At 32.5% G+C, this 18,247-nt stretch overlaps 1 protein-coding gene across 1 annotated transcript in view; it reads left to right on the top strand.

The window, feature by feature from the left end:
- The window catches only part of LOC145297748 (DNA replication licensing factor mcm2-like), a 56,365-nt gene that overhangs the window by 16,755 nt on the left and 21,363 nt on the right, over positions 1 to 18,247 (top strand). The window contains exons 5-9 of the mRNA XM_080143978.1: positions 5,513 to 5,684; positions 9,222 to 9,331; positions 10,590 to 10,699; positions 12,480 to 12,687; positions 16,339 to 16,473. Coding sequence (XP_080000104.1) covers positions 5,513 to 5,684; positions 9,222 to 9,331; positions 10,590 to 10,699; positions 12,480 to 12,687; positions 16,339 to 16,473 — 735 coding nt within the window. The remainder of the gene's footprint in view (positions 1 to 5,512; positions 5,685 to 9,221; positions 9,332 to 10,589; positions 10,700 to 12,479; positions 12,688 to 16,338; positions 16,474 to 18,247) is intronic.

Genomic DNA, 18,247 nt, shown 5'->3' with positions numbered 1-18,247 from the left:
AAGCAGGCAACAGTAATCCCAATACCCAAACCAAAAAAAGACCATACAAACCCAACAAACTACCGACCCATTGCACTAACTAGTTGTTTGTGCAAAACTTTTGAAAGAATGATTAACGAAAGATTAAATTGGTACTTGGAAAGCAAAAATCTAATTACAGAAAGCCAGTCGGGTTTCAGGAAAAATAGAAGCCCCACCGATCACTTAATAAAACTGGAAACACGCATAAGAGAAGCATTTGCAAAAAAAGAACATCTAATAGCAATTTTTTTTGACATGCAAAAGGCGTATGACACCGCTTGGAAATACGGAATCCAAAAAGACCTGTATGAACTAGGACTTAGGGGTAGAATGCCAGAAATTATCAGAAATTTCTTAACAAATAGAAACTTCCAAGTACGGATGGACAACACTTATTCAGTCCAAAAAGATCAAGAAATGGGGGTCCCCCAAGGCAGTATCCTGTCTGTCACCCTCTTCAACATTAAAATAAACAATATCATAAAAAACATAGACCCAGGAATTGAAAATGCCCTATACGTGGACGACCTACTTATATACTACCAATCTAAATATATACAAACAGCCGAACGCAAACTACAACTCTGTCTGAATAAAATAAACAAATGGGCCATAGAAAATGGATTTACATTCTCAGAGGAAAAAACTAAATGCATCCACTTTTGCAAATTACGAAAATTCCACCACGACCCCAACCTGAAACTGGATAACAAGAACATCCCACTTACCGACCAACATAAATATTTAGGTATTATATTTGATAAAAAATTGAACTTTATACCGCATATAAAATATTTAAAAGCAAAATGCCAAAAGACAATGCAATTGATCAAAGTCCTAGCACACACCGATTGGGGTGCAGACAAAGTCACATTATTAAAATTATACCAAACTCTAATCAGATCTAAAATGGACTATGGATGCTTCATCTATGGAGCAGCAAGGAAGTCCTACATAAAAGAACTAAATACAATCCACCATCAAGGATTAAGATTAGCCTTGGGAGCATTTAGAACCTCTCCAGTAGAAAGCCTCTATATAGAGGCCCACGAGCCTCCACTGATTCTAAGACGACAGAAGTTAGCGCTACAATATTACCTAAAGCTGGTATCAAGTCCAACAAATCCTGCATATCAATGTACCCTTCACCCACAATACACACATCTCTTCAACAAGAAAGAAGATATCAAGCCCTACAGCCTCCGGATAAAAAACCTTCTCACAGAAGCCCAAATGGACATTACAAAAATACATAAATATAACAAATCAAAAACTCCACCCTGGATGATCAAACAACCACACATAATATTAAAATTAAATAAATATCCCAAAACGAAAACCCACCCATCAACCTTCCATGAAGAACTACTTATCATCCAGAATACATACAAAGAATATACACAAATTTACACTGACGGATCAAAAGATGGAGATAAAGTAGGATGCGCAGCCATCCACAAAAAAATAAAACTAAAGAAAAGGCTCCCAAACGAATCTTCTATTTTCAGCGCAGAAGCAACAGCCATAGATTTGGCACTGAATATAATAACCAATGATGACCATCAAAAATATATCATATTTACTGACTCACTTTCAATACTCATATCTCTAAAAGAAAAAAAAATGACAAACCCACTTATTACAAAATTGCTAAACAAAATAGATGCCATAACCATGAAAAAAAACATTATCTTTTGCTGGATACCAAGCCATATCGGCATATACATGAATGAACAAGCAGATAAGGCAGCAAAGGAAACTCTGCAACAAAACCACATAAGTGGAAAAATCCCCTATACAGACCTAAAGACTAAAATAAACACATTTTTGAAGAGAAAATGGCAAGAAAACTGGAGCTCATGCACCAAAAACAAACTATTCCAAATAACACCAAATATTGGAACGAGAGACACCAAAAAGTTAACAAGAAAGGAAGAGGTAGTAATGACCAGACTGCGAATAGGTCACACTCACATCACCCACTCACATCTACTAAAAGGGGAGGAGACACCAAACTGTATAACGTGTCAAGAACCCTACACAATACACCATATACTGACAAACTGCATTGACCTTGAACAAATCCGAACAAAGTATTACCAAGAAAAAAATCTGAAAACAATATTAAACAAGATTGATCCCCAAAAAATTATCAATTTTCTGAAAGAAACTAAAATATACTCAAAAATATAAGGAAAGACCCCCCCCCCAAAAAAAAAAAAAAAAAAACCTTAAGAAGAACAAACCAATATTTAACACAACATAACGAACCTTTCGGCATTAAATGACCCCAAAGTGGTTGATATGCCGTAAAACAAAACAAACAAACAAACAAACAAACACTGAAGAATGTATGGTTTAAAATGTTTTCACCTTTCTCTAGAATAAAATTTTCACACCACCGACAGAAGAGTACGCGTTTTTCTGAATCCTGAGGCTTCAGTTCATGAACAACATGCACTTTATATGGAAAGAATTTAAGTTGATGCACTGCTCGGTGAGTTGATGTTAGAGATATCCTAGTTTCTTGAGACAAACGCCTCAAAGACTTTCGTGGGCTCCTCTGAAGTTTGTTGGTAACATTCTGTAATAATGTATCTGTAACGACTTTTGGGCGGCCACTTTTGGGTTTGTCTTGAACACTTCTAGTTTCTTTGAACTTATGCAACAAAGCGGAAACACAATTTCGATGCGGCAAACGTTCTGCACCAAATTTTTTCTTGAAATGACTCTTGCACTTCTTTTGTGAATTTGCCACCATCTCGGAAAACATTTTCAATAATAAATATCCTTTCTTGTAAGGTAAGCACCATTTTCAAAGGGTCCCGAAACAAAAGCTTATTTAATATAAGCGGACTATATTTAAACATTTTATATATTTAAACACCATTTAAACATGATAATATATTTAAACATTTTCAACTACATTTAAACATTTTCAATGTATAGATATCCTTTCTTGTGTTCAGTGCACTGTTTCTTTTGGCACACAAATATCCTTTCTTGTGTTCAGTGCACTGTTTCTTTTGGAACACCCTGTATATATATATATATATATATATATATATATTAGTGATGAGACGCCTTTAATATCTTTTCCGATACTGATATAACTATCAATTCTGATTTTCTTAAGATGTCTAAATCTCTTGTTTTTCATATTTTTTCCTTTCTTTTGTTGGATTAGCACAAAAACCCATGCATATATTTTCAATCAAAAAAAAAAAAATTAGACCTGTAAGGTTGATCTATAAATTTTAGTTTTACTAGTAGTTTAAAATTAAAAAAATATTTATCATTGGTACCAGCAATGGTAAAGTAAGTTTTAAACAAAAAAAAAATAGAACAATTAAAGAATGGTTTTTGGACTCGGACACAATTTTACTGATTTCTGATTAATCATCTTTACATTTATATATTCCTCCTCTTTTATTGGCTATCACTCTAGTCAGTTTACATCTGCTTCTTCTAGAGCAGTCATTCCCAACGTGGGGCGCATGCCCCACCAGTGGGGTATGCCAATATTTTGGTGGGGCATGGGCATGACGTGCACCCTTGGGCTTACTATACCAAAGACTATGGCCTCTGATTTTAAAGACCGAAACAAATTGATTTTCCAACATGGGTGATGCAGCCAGTGCTAGTGGATATATCTGATATTTCGATGCAGTACCAAGAAGAACTCTCTGAAATGCAAAATGATGAGTCAGTTAAAACTTTATTCAATATAAAAGGAGTGATGTCATGGCTTTGTGATGAGACAGAAACTAAATACCCACATTCAACCAACTTAGCAAGAAAATTGTTACCCTTCCCATCTTCATATTTAGCTGAATGTGGCTTTAGTGCTGTCAATGATTTATTTCTGAAGAAAAGAAATTGACTAGATATCACTAGATGAGGAGACTTGAGACTTAAGCTCACTAAATTAGAGCCTGACATGATGCTCAAGGATCTCACTAACACATTTTCATGTAAGCTAAATTTAATTTTATTATTCAATAATGAAAATGATAAAAGTATTATAAAATAATTTTTCATTTAAAAAATTCGATATTTTCGCATCTCAGTTCTCTGTTAAAACTTTATTTATTTGAATTTCCTTTCGTTTAAAAATTTTTCTCTTTCATTGATGCCATGTTCTTTGGAACCTTGTTTAGATACAAGTTAATGGCCTTTTAAGCTTACTTCACTGAATAACAGGGATTTTTAATAACAAAAATTAAATATCACGAAGGGGAGGCATCAGGATTTTAGAAATGCCTAGGTGGGGCATGGCCCAAAATAGGTTGGGAACCACCGTTTCAGACTGTGTAGTTTCTTTGATCAAAGCTTCGCACTTTCAATGTTTCCGAGTTACACATTTTGATGCTAGCCAGTAACGATTCTATGATTGAAAACTAACTATTTGTAGTGCTCTCAAAATGGCGGACTTAGTCATTTCTTTCTTCTTTTTCTCCCCCCCCCCCTTTTTTTTTTTTTTTTTTTAGATGAAAGTCGCCACTTATCAAGGTCGGGAGGCCACTCGGGGATAAGTAAGGGTTATTGCGTGTACAGTAATCAATGGGACAATATTGTAGTAATCGTTAGTAATGGAGATCTGATAAAGTGTCTTACTTAAGGGGGCGGTTTATCAGGAATTTGTTTATGTTGGACTTGAAGACATCCAAGTTGTAGTCAGGTGGGAAACAGCCAAACGGAAGCGAGTTCCACAGGCGTGCAGTTCTAAAAAAGAAGCTTTGTTCATGGAGTCTACGTTTTGATTTAGGCACAGATAAAGAGTGGGGAAAATTACTGACAGTAGTTTCAGCTAGACTGGTGTTTTTCGTGTAAGATTGGTGATAGGGGGGGGCATTGGAGCTCAGACGAGCATTTCCCATGGAAATAATAAAACAATGACAGTCTCGCAACGTCCCTTCTGTAGGAGAGAGGTTGCAGGCTACGAAGTTTATTTTGTACTCTGTCAAGGCAGGATAGGCTGTTTTTAGCAGCTCCTGCCCAGATATGGCAGCAGTACTCTATCCTTGGATGTACTTGGCTTTTTTTTTTTTTTTTTTTTTTTTTTGCCTGGTGCAGAACTCAAATTTACATATATTAAGGCCTAAAACTGCACTGTTTGTTCATTTTCACCAGGATTTGATGTCCCCTGGGAACTTTTGGGGCTAAATGGGGAAGGGGGATGAACTTAGTCATTTTTTTTTTTTTTTTTTTTTTTTTATTTTAATGCCTCATTCACTGTGCACTCACGGGTGGGACCATGCATGCTTCACTTGTTTTATTTGGTAAAAGTTTTAACTTAAGATTTTCTCCATCCATAGTCACAACTGCAGACATATTCATAAAAAAGGGTTCAATTCAAAATTTCTAGAATTTTACTGCCAAAAAGCATTACAAATATAACCATGCTTGTTGGATAGGTACACCAAACGTTTGCCTCTGATTTTTGAAGTCCAGACTTATATCATTATTTTTAACTTTTTTCTTTTTCTAGATTGAAAGTATTGAAAACTTGGAAGACATGAAGGGTCATTCAGTCCGGGAATGGGTCACTATGTTGGCACCGAAAACTGAGATTAAAAACCGTTTTAAAAACTTTCTAAGGACGTTCATCGACTCGAAAGGTCACAATGTCTACAGAGAGAAGATTCGGCAAATGGTTGAAGGTCAGTTTATTTTAGTTATTTATTTATTTTATTTTTTTTTCAATCATTTATTATAATATCCAAATGTCTTTGGCCTCAATTTGTTTGAAAATTGGAAAACATTATTCCAGTTACAAAGATTATTGTAATGATGATAATTTTAAATGACATTTCTCTCTTACATTGTTTGAACTGAGCTTTCTTTATTTTGAATCTGTGTTAACTAAGTAGATGCAGTTCAATTCAAAATTTCTAGAATTTTACTGACAAAAGACATCACAAATATGACCATGCTTGTTGAATAGGTATGCTAAAAGAAGCAGACTTAAACTGACTCAGCTGGTAGTCTAATAATTATAAAATATATTTAAAAAAAAAAAAAATTAAAAGTATGATTAACTTAGTTTTCATGTGGTAATCTGTTTTTTTTCCTCAAGTTTCAATGTTATATAATATCGAATAACAAGTAATATATTTGCAGAAGTGGGGTCCTTTTCCCTGAAGATGACAATTTTAACCCCAAATTGTATTTAACTAAATGGATCTCCGATTTCTTAAAGATGTTTCTATTCATTATATTTTTTCATCTGTGCTATTCTCATGGGTGTTGACTTTTAACTTTTATTTATTTTACTTTCAAATTTATTTTACTTTCAAATTTATTTTACTTTTAAATTTATTTTACTTTTAAATTTATTTTACTTTTAAATTTATTTTACTTTTAAATTTATTTTACTTTTAAATTTATTTTTTCTCCTTACCAAGATCTAACGTATAAAATTATATCGTCTGATGTTTCAAATCTAATCCTCAAAAAGCTGGCAAACAAGCATGAGTTCTCAACTTTTTTTCAAAAGATCTGTTAAAAAAATGACTTTGTCTGGTCCAGATGACTGTCTTTATGAAAATGTTTTAACTTTATTAATTGGACACCAAATAATTTTTTTTTTTTTTTTTTTTTTTGATCTATAATAGTTTTAAAAAAAAGGATAAAATTCATCTATATTCAACTTCTTTCTGAGAATTGTTGGAACCCTCTTAAGAGTTGTTAAATTTACTAAAATTCCATTTGTTCGATGATGTATGAATTTATATAAATGATTTTTTCAATAGTAAGCCATAGGTACCTCCAACGTGTGCCACAGTTTTACACCCACCCCCACATGTAATACGATGTAACTGTAATTTAAGTTTAATATCATCATCCTAAAAAAAATTTACGGCATACGAAAATAATGAAAATGCGAGACAAAAATCGCGTTTACATTATCGACACTTTAAAACAACGTCCCTATGTAGTGACGTTCTTTAAGCTATTGACACTCATGTTTTAAAAATCCAGCAAATATCAAATAGTCATGTTTTTCTGAAATTTTCGATATTTATTCATTAAGTAAATTTATATAATAAAAGTAGGTTTTGTTAAATATATGAGAGGAAATGTTTTTAGGTGTTCTACCCTCTCCCCCTCCATATTTCATATTATGAAAACTAAAAACAATAAATGTAGGTCAATAAAAATTTCAACATTTTTTAAAGCTAAAAAGATCAAATAATTGAAAAATAGTTATATTATTATATTATAAAAAATCCTGTCATTTATTTTTTTTTCACTTTAAATTGTAAATAAAATTGGATATAAAATCAATATTATGTTTTTAAAAAAAAAAAAAGTTTTTCTTGATTTATTTTTTGTTTTGTTTTTTTCTCTAATATAATTATTTGAATTAAAACAAAAAAATTTCTAAAAATTATTTTTCAAAAAGCTTTAAATGATATTAAATTCAAATATCACAATATGAAGTTTAAACAACTTTTTTTGTATAACGGGTTTTTAATAATAAAAAAAATATAATATATAATAGAATATATGACTCTTGAGATAATAAAAACTACAAAAGCAAAATCGACATAAGAAAATTTGTTTGGATTTGATCATTTAAAATGCAGAGGTGATTATTACCCCCCCCCCCCAAAAAAAAATGTATGAACGCCCGTAGGCAGCAATATCTTTAGATAGATGTATCAAGAGAACAGGTTAAAATTAGTTAATCGTCTGTGTAGTTCATTATTAAAAATCTATTTGTTTTATAAAAGGTGAGTTTATATTGTTTTTCGTCCATTTTTTTATTGTACATTTTATTTATTCATAAATTTCTGCATAAATGATCTTCCATAGAAATTGACCTAAACACACAAAATGATGACGTGTGTATAATAATGACATTCAAACACAATGGTTTGAAGGTACTTAGTAAGCCATTAACTTATCACCAAAGATGCAATGTAAACGCTCTAGGTGAACAGCTTTGCTCCTTACGATGTGTCAATTTTAAAGTATTGTAATCTGGAGTGACTTTGAAGCATTAAGAAAAACAAAAATAAGAATTAAATAATATGACCTCTGCATTATTTTTATTTTTTTTAAACCATAGTCATCGCCACTTATCAAGACCCAGATGCCACTCGAGGATAAGGGTTGAAGAGTGTACAGTAGTCAATTGGACAATATAGTAATCGTTAATAGTGGAAATTCGGTAAATTTGTTAACTTAAGTGGAACAGCTCATCAAGAACTTGTTTACGTTGGACTTGGAGACAACCATATTGTAGTCAGCTGGAAAGCAGGTAAACAGAAGACAGTTCCACAGGTGTGCAGTTCCACAGGTGTACAGTTCTAAGAAAGAAACTTTGTTCATGGAATTTAGGTTTAAGCACAGATAAAGAGTAGGGTAAATTATTGATAGTGTTTTCAATTAGACGAGTGTTTCCCGTGAAAGTTTGGTGAGGGGGGGGTATAGATTGGAGCTCAGACAAGCACTTGCCATGAAAATAACTATGCCAGAAAGAGGTTGCAGGGAAGAGAAAAGAGCATCCCTTACTAGGCTACGAAGTCTATTTTGAACTTTTTTGAACTATCAAGGCAGGATAAGTCCTTTCTAGCAGCTCCTGCCCAAATGTAACAGCAGTACTCCATCATTGGATGTGCCTGGCTCTTATATATAGGTAGAGAATTGCATCATCAGTGAGATATTTAAAAAAAATAATTTCTAGGTTCAATACGATTTCACAATTTTCCAGACACTGGTACAGCAGCAAATATTTACTGCAAAGTTATTTATGCATTATTTTTATTAATGGCTCAAAGTCATCCCAAGTGGCCAGTATCACCCCAACTTATGGTATATCATATGTACTATGTTCTGAGCCAATATTGCACTTTTTAAATAAAAAAAATAGCTTTTCATTTTGTGTATTTTACCCCATTTTTAGTCATTATAAAGTGTTATAACTGAACAGTTAAAGAAAAATGGGGGGGGGGTTATCTTAGGACTATATGGGTTAAAATAATCACCTAAAATGGGGAAAATCAGCAAAGATAACTCTTTTTTGAATTGAAGAATATAATAGGAATTTTTTACCTTGAGCTAAAAATAAAATTAAATTAGTCTTTCATGCAACGTTATCTAGGTACATTTAATGATTTATATTTTTGGATGTTTTATTTTATTGATTTTGCTTGCCAAATTTAGATTTCAAAAAAATTTTTATTTTATAGCCAATCAACAAAGTCTTGTGATAGATTATAACATGTTGGCTTCAGCTGAACAAGTGTTGGCTTACTTTTTGCCAGAAGCCCCAGCCGAGATGTTACCAACTTTTGATGAGGTATGTATCTATTCAGTGGTGCTGATTGATAGGTTTTTTTTTTATTGCTTGCTTGAGACAAGGCATGAAGTCACTTGTTGTGTAAAGTACTAACAAGAACAAATGATTATCGCAAAAATAGAAGATTCTTGGCCATAATTTTATTGAAAAGCAAAAAAAAAAAAAAAAAAGACTATTCCCAGAACTGCCAATTGTTTTCTTTCTACTGCCGAAAAGTCAACAAGAAGAGTTTCACAAGCCTACAGTTCTTTGAAAGAAGCTACTGGAATAAGAAACTGTATTTTATATATATATATATATAGGAAAAATGAGCGCAAGTTTTTTGTATGTCCAAGAAAGGCTTGGGGGGGGGGCACTATCGCTTAGAACTTTTTATATAACCTGAAGATCATATGTATGAATTGTGAACGTGCGTCGCGGCTAGATGTATTTACATCGAGTTTTATGCGGTTCTTACTATTTCGGTCCCTCTTGTGTTGATTCGGCTTTTTCATATAAAAGTGAAACTGAGGCGCGGTTCTCGGCTTACGGGCCGGGAGCATCCAGAAAGCAATAAACATTTGGTCAATGTCGGGTTTTCACTGTCATATCAGACAATTGCTTTCATTTGGACACACTCCCCTAATAAAGGGGGCGCTGGTTTTCCGAACACCTTGGGTAAAAAAACAAAACCCAAAAGAACTATCTCGCAATTAAAATTAAGTGTGGAATTTACTTTCCTTTGACCTAATTACATTCGCCGCGCACCTGCCATTTATAAACGTTAAATTGAAATTGCTTTCAGTTACTTTCCTTTCGTGGACGAGCGAGTGACTTATCAAGTTTTTTGCCTCAATGTTCCAGGGTCGATCCTTACAAAACTTTTTTTTTTTTTTTTTTTTTTTTTTTTTTTTTTTCAAAAGAAGTTTATAATGTTTTGATCTCTCTCTCTCTCTCCTTAACACGCACATCTACAAACACCCAGGCAACGCCGGGTACCCCCGCTTTTATATATATATATATTAAAGGGCAAATTATGTGCATGTCTCACAAAAACTTCCTTCAGACAACAAATATCGAAAAATTGGCCAAAAACATTCATTCCTTCCTCCTCAACTGAGCAGTTTTGTACAAGAAGGGGGTCACTTTTTTGCTGACATTTTAGCACGTCATCATTTGAAGTTTTTTTTTTTTCTGGAATGATTTGTTTGTAATGACATTTTTGTTATTTATTTGTTTATTTAAAAAAAAAGATTTATTTTATTTATTTATTTTCTAGGCTGCCAAAGACGTTGTCATGAACATGTATCCAAATTACGAAAAGATCGCAAAAGAAATTCACTTGCGAATTGCAGAATTGCCTCTCATTGAAGACATCCGATCTCTCAGGTAATTATATGTAAAATATGTGTCCAAGGATGAAATCTATTCCCCAAGCAGAATCGTTTTCATACTATTTTTATGTCCCCTTTCAAAGATTAAATTTAATATATTATACTAAACCTTTATATCTAGAATCCCTATTCCAATTTTGATCCAAATCAATTATATGAATTTGATTCTAGAAAATGTCGAAAGTTTTAAAAAAAAAAAAAAAATTGAAGTTTAAAAGAGTCCTAAAAATAAATTGAAATTCAGGAAATATCACTTTCTATCTAATCAATATGGATTAAATTTAATACAAATCTGAAAATATTTAAATGGGAAATCATGTCTATATTTGTTTCTAAAAACTCTTTAAGATACTTCTAGTAGCAGAAAACATATCAGGCAGTGAGAATCAATTCCCCAAGTAAAATTGTTTTGCACTATTTTTATGTCTCTTTTCAAACGCTAAATTTATTATGTGATATTAAATATGTCTAGAATCTTTATTCCAATTTTGATCAAAATTAATTACATGATTTTGATTCTGGAAGAATGTCTAAAATTTAAGGCTAATGGTTAAAGGGTCTTCAGAAAGTATTGAAATTCAGAAAATCATCTTTCATAGCATAACAATAGAATCGTAACAAATGAAATAAAAATAAAAAAACTTAAAAATAACCATGTTTATTTAAAACAACACAAAAACAGACATCTAGTCAACGGGATTATTTTCATATTGTTTTTTTTTATTTAAAAATATATATATATATATATATATATATATATATATTTGAAGTTCTTAATCCTTAAAAAATTAATTAGAAAATAATTAACCAAAAAGTGTTTTGCAAAAACATTTTTTTTTAAAAACATATTTTCATAGTTTTTATTTATTTATTTTATTTTTTTTTTTTTAGTTATAAAATGTTTATTAAAATGTGACTAATGTGGTTGACACTGAATCGGTCACACCGAAACGTCCCATTGCCTCCAAATATACTTTTACATTTCGTATTGGGCTACTATCAGAGCTCCTTCAGGGGTTCTCAAATACACTAAAAAAACTTAAGCCTTTCATAGCATAACAATAGAATCGTAACAAATCAAATAAAAAAACAATTTATTTGATTTAAAAAAAAAAAAAAAAATTAAAAATTACCATGTTTATTTAAAACAACACAAAAACAGACATCTAGTCAACGGGATGGGCCGGGATCAAAGTGTAGTATCTGTTCCGGCAGATGCTGCACTTAAGATGGTTTGTACCAGTCAATGGAGGGGAAACCCTCTATACTGGGACAATTATTATTTTTGGTAACCAGAGTGCCCCCCTTTTTGCCTACTTTTAGGGGAGCTGGTTTTTACCTCACATTAAAAACGGCCTTGTGCCTAATTTGCTCAGTGGGGGAGCAAATAAATACCATCTAGTCAACGGGATTATTTTCATATTGTTTTTCTTTATTTAAAAATATATATATATATATATTTGAAGTTCTTAATCCTTAAAAAATTAGAAAATTAACTAAAAAGTGTTTTGCAAAAACATTTTTTTTTTAAAACATATTTTCATAGTTTTTATTTATTTATTTATTTTATTTTTTTTTTTTAGTTATAAAATGTGACTAATGTGGTTGACACTGAATCGGTCACACCGAAACGTCCCATTGCCTCCAAATATACTTCTACATTTCGTATTGGGCTAATATCATACTATCAGAGCTCCTTCAGGGGTTCTCAAATACACTAAAAAAAACTTAAGCCTTTTTTTTTTTCTTTTCCATCTTTGAATTTCTGTTGCCAGACAATTACATTTAAATCAGCTCATTCGAACAAGTGGCGTCGTAACAAGTACGTCTGGTGTGATGCCGCAGTTAAACATCATCAAGTACGACTGCAACAAATGCAACTTTGTTTTAGGACCATTTTATCAGTCGCAAAGCCAAGAAGTCCGTCCCGGTTCTTGTCCAGAGTGTCAATCAAGTGGACCTTTTGAAATCAATATGGAACAGGTAAGTTGTTGTCAAAACCTTCACCAAAGTTCGTTTGGGCTGCTGTTGTATGCCCTTACTGTCGGGGCTTCATAACATCTCTTGTTACCTAAGTTTCATTAATGCTTGGCTGGGGGGCATAAATAAGTTTACGAGGGTTGTAAAAAAAGAAAAAAAAAAAACAGTTCAAGTGTAATGTGAACAGACATCCTGCTGCCCCCTACATAGTATCCCTATAGATTTAGTCCCAAATAGTAGCTCCTTACATCTAAGTGGCATTGTATCTTGTTTGGGTTGAAATGATAGTAACTTTTTTTTACTTGAGACTTACCACTTATCAAGGCCTGAAGGCCACTCAAGAATAAGGGTTAATGAATGTAAGGTAGTAGATTTGGTAGAATTTGGATTATTTAAAAAGACTCAACAAAAACTTAGACGTGAAAGCTACTATATTGTAATCGCTCAGGAAGCAGACCAGTGGAACAGTGTTTCACAAGCGGGCAATTCTAGGAAAGAAACTTTGTTTATGGAATCTGCTTTTAGATTTACACACAAATAGGTGAAGATTGTTAATATTGGTTGTAGCTGATCAAGTGTTTTTGTAAAAGTTTGGTATGGGAGGACCATAGATTCGAACTCAGACAAGCACTAGCCATGTTTTTAGTTTTAGAAGCATCCATTTGATAGTCAATCTGTAGAAATCTTGAATTGTAAAAGTTTGCAGATGAGTAAAATTCCTTCTCGTGTGGGCACAAAACTTTGTGGGAATTCTAAAAGATCAAGTATGGTTTATGGAGTGAGTCTGGTTTCTGATTCCTTCCATTTTTCTGTAATCATATCCTCTTACAATTCTTTGACTGTTGGAAAATGATTCTCTTCACTGCACTGTTTTGGTTAGAAGTACCAGTCTTGACAATCAGCCCGACAGGTGCAGGGCCAGAAAACCGGCTGGATCCATCCTAAGAGGTCTACCCTTCTAGCCCATGCCATTCAGGTGCAGTAAGTTTATCACTTACTGCCTGAAGCACCCCTATATGGGAATGCTGATAGGGCTGTCCAGGTAAATTTTGCTTTACGGGCACTGGTTTGAGCACCCCACCTTCTGACCTTATGTCACAGCATGCTGCAGTAGGAATCATGTTAAATTATCTATCATCTCACAATACCAGTATTGCAAGTAAGGAAACACATTTTGTTTCTAGTTAAATATTTGAATAAAATTTAAAAAAATATAAACCAATACAAAAGTTGTTTTTATTTAAAAAAAAAAAAAAAAAAAAAAAAAATACAAATTTATTAATATTGTATATCCTTACCATCACAGGTGTATAACACCATTTGGTCATGCATGTTCATTGTAAATTGGGTTTTGGCAATGCATGTGTTGTTGGCTCTTGTTCCTTGTTTGTTGATCAAGAACCGTGCCAACACCAGTTTGGTTTTAAAAAGTTAGTGCTTGTTATATTAATCAAGACATTTAAAAAATGAAAATAGTGAAGAAAAAATAAAATAAAAAAAAAAAAATTTTGGTAGTTAAGTATGAGCATCAAACCCGAATCCTTGAGGCAAAGTTGGAAATTAAAGTGTGAAAAAAACATGTGCGACGTTAACCATTGGGCCACCGCGAGATGCTGAAGGAAACACGTTTGAATTTATTTAATTACTTAGAATTGGCAGGTGCACGGTTTAATGACTTAATGAGGTCAACTTTGACTGCGACTTTTTTAATGCAGGAACGCTTTTTTTTTCTCCCCCCCCCCCCCAAGATGTGGGGGGGGGGCAGCTCCTCGTAAAAAGGGGATTGTCCAAATTGAATAGCAATTGTCTGATATAAGGAAAATGTTTCCACATTGATCAAAGCTGATTGCTTTCGGACATTTCCGGCAATCGCGACCTGAAAAATACCGCCAGAATTAGTGTCGCTTTTATTATAGGAAAAAGCCTAATCCACATGCGGCGAGCGAAAACTGTTGAATATTTATCTTCCCGAAGTCAAGCAAATTAAATAGACAGGCAAGATCCGTTAACTAGGAGATATTATGATTTATATGTGATATAAAAAGTTTTAAGAAGTTGTGAGCCAACCGAACGCTTCTCTGAAAAAAGCCTTTCTTGGACATATACAAAAGCGAACATACATACACACATTTTCGCTTTTATATACATAGATGCTTACTTTTCAATAGTTGTTCTCAATTCTTTATGGCTGACATTACCTTGTAGTGTATTCACTTTGCAATTTTTTTTTTTTATATATAGTAGCTATGTATTAAAAATTATTTTGACCCCCCCCCCTTTTTTAAATTTGGTCAAATTGCATTAAATTCTTAAAAACATGCAACAAATTATTCACCTTATCAAGGTTATGTACTTTGTTAGGATAAGTACACTCTGGCCTATTAAAAAAATGCCTGAGTAATCCTATCAGCATTCCATGATAGGAGTGCCTCAGCTGATTAGCAATAAACTATAACCCTTTCTATGTTGAATCACAACATCTTTTATTCAATTTTTATCATTCCTCTTTATCACGTTGTCTGCTAATGTGTTTACTTTTTTATGACGTAATGACAATTTTTTAAAAAATTGCTTCTACCTAAAAAAAATTTTTTCCCCAAGGAATAAAAAATTAAATCAAATTGCATTAAAGTCTTAAACATGCAACAAATTACTTGCCAGGAGGTTAGGTCGACACACTCTGACCTACAACTAAATGCCTTAGCAGGCGAGTCAGCATTCCTTGGTAGCGGTATTTCAGGCGGTTAGCAGTAAATTAACCCCTTTCTCAAGAAGGTGAAGCTTGGAAATGTGAACCTCCTAGGACGGATACATCATCCCAACAGCAATCCACAAGAAAAACTAACAAACCAGAAATAAGAAAACTATTGCTAACAAAGAAATGATAAAGAGACAAACTTTACTTTATGTATTAGAAGAAAATCTGGAACTAACTTAATTTAATAAGTATGCTCTCTCTCCTTAATGATCTTTCTCGTGCGTCTTTCACTTCATAATTAATAATCATGTAGATTACACTATCAAGGTGGCCTCTCTTTAAGGTTGAAACTTTGATGCTATACTTTATCCGTATCAACTCCTATGCAGGTTAAACCGCTTTCCTTTACTGGGAATATCAAATTTATAAGTGGTTTCTAGTTGCTTGTATATTTTAAGGGGAGATAAATGACAGATTTTTGCAGAGCATTGAAAAACTAAATTCGTTTTTAAATGAATTTTTGGTCCCTCAACAAAAGAGGGATTGGACATAGTAATTTACTCCAGTTTGTTCGCACATTTCTCAATAACCACGCCTTGGATTTTTTTTTTTTTTTAATTTTGCACAAACATTAGTCATGGTGAAAGTAAGTTTTTTTTCACTCGTGGAGGGGACCCCGCATGCTCGGTTTGTATAGGAAGAAAACGATTGCTAACAAAGGAATGATAAAGAGACAAACTTTGCAGAGCATTGACAAACTCAAATTTGCTTTATTTTTTTTTTTTTCTATAAAACTACCTGATCAATTTACGTGATTTTTGGTGTTTGATATTTTCTTTCTGTCACAGATGTACATCATACACATTTTGGGGGGGCTGCGGTTGGGGGTCTAGACAAGTACCGAAAAGCATATTATTTATTTAACATTTTTATTTTATTTATTTTTTTTTTTTCAGACTGTTTATAAAAATTACCAACGAATCACAATCCAGGAAAGTCCAGGCAAAGTTCCTCCTGGACGATTGCCACGTTCTAAGGATGCCATTTTATTGGATGATCTTGTCGACCAGTGCAAACCCGGAGATGAAATTGTAAGTACCAAAGTTTGTTTTTGTGTATCAAATTCTTTTATGTAATTTTATAAAGTTGGGTTTTAAAATGTTAAAATCATTTATTTTGTTAGTGCGTGTCTGTTGGGGAAGGGGTGTTATACTAACATTAAATTTATTTAAATGTTTCTTTAAATATGGGTTTGGTAGACATTGATATGACCTATGGCAGACTGTTTCACAGAGCAGGAACACTGGCTGCTTTTCTTATATTAGATCGAAAATGGCTGGTACATCTGCGGCTACCCACAGAGACCACGACTTGCGTCACTGAAGTGAAAAACTCCTCAAAGGTTAGGTTTAAAATCCTGTTATATGCTAGAATCAAATCTTGCATCATTTGTTTAAGTAAGGAAGATGGTTATGGATGCTTGATTAAACCAACACTGGCATTTACAAAAATAAGGTCTTCAAACTAGATGGAATCTGTTGTATAAAGAGAATTTGTATGTATGTTTAGCTAAAAGTTAAAAACTACAAAACAAAATGCTAGAAAGTTTAGTGATTTTTATTAATCAGCATTGCCCTAGATGAATAATCTTTTTTAAAAAAGTTTTTGATGCTTCTTCGTTATTAGAACGAAAGAAAAGAAAAAAAAATCATTAAAAACCAATGTTATCTTTTATGTCAATTTCAACTAGTTTTTTCTACTTAATTATTATGTCGAAATAAGTTAAATATTACTGCATATAATTTTATGATTCGTTGATATTCCCCATTTAATTGTAACAAGACAACAGCAGAAAACTAAATGTCATCCTAACAAGACTAAGAATAGGTCATACACACCTAACATACTCCTCCCTCTTAAAAGAAGAAACACAGTCACAATGTATTCCCTGCCAAACATCACTCACTATAAAACACCTGCTAACTGAGTGTATAGACCTCTCAGAAATAAGGGAAAAACATTACAAAGAAAAAGATCTTAAATCTTTAAAAAAAAAAAAAAAAAATTATTAAAAAAAAAAAAAAAAACGCTAGAAAAAATCCTACATCAAAGAAATAAGATTCTTCCAAAGAATACCCCCCCCCCTAAAAAAAACAAAAAAACAACAACATTTAATACACAACAGTATAAATAATATTGATATTGAATGACTGGATTGTTGAAGTGCCATCACAACGAACTATAAATATCAAGCATCCAAACCGAAAAAAATCAAATACTAAAACTTTTCTAAAAGATGAAACTCACAATTTGAACAAATACAAAAGTAAACCATCAATGCAATAAAACTAAACTCCTAGTAAAAAAAATAATTAAAAAAAAAAAAGTTATAACAGAAATCACTCTAACTTCTGTAATATCTATATACCAATCCCATTGTATTAACCCTAAACAATTTTCAGCATAAAATGACCTAAAAGGTTGTATTGCTGTAAAACCAAACAAGTAACAAGACAGACTGCTGTTATTTCCCCTGCATGCTATTTATTTAAGTATAATGTGCAATTTACTTTGAAAACTTTTCATTAATCATTTCCTACTGTATCGTTTTTCATAATTTTTGGATATATTAATTTTGACATTGCAATTAAGTAGATACCATTTTAATGAAAATCAATGTTTTGATTTTCACTCTAATAATGAAGCAGCACCAACATTTTTGAATATTCATTCTTTAGAGTGGGGAGGGAGTAACTGGGCCAGGTTTCATCAAGGTTGTATGTAGAAAATTACAGCTTGTTCTTTTTAATAGAAATGTTGCACTTTTATCTCGGGTAATGTTATGTAATCCTTCTAGTAAATGTG

This window comes from Euprymna scolopes, chromosome 18 (genome assembly GCF_053919585.1).
Source record: "Euprymna scolopes isolate OS-2025 chromosome 18, ASM5391958v1, whole genome shotgun sequence".
In the NCBI taxonomy this organism is placed as follows: domain Eukaryota; kingdom Metazoa; phylum Mollusca; class Cephalopoda; order Sepiida; family Sepiolidae; genus Euprymna; species Euprymna scolopes.
The sequence above is the reverse complement of the archived record's forward strand: the minus strand, read 5'-3'. Positions and strand labels throughout refer to the sequence as shown.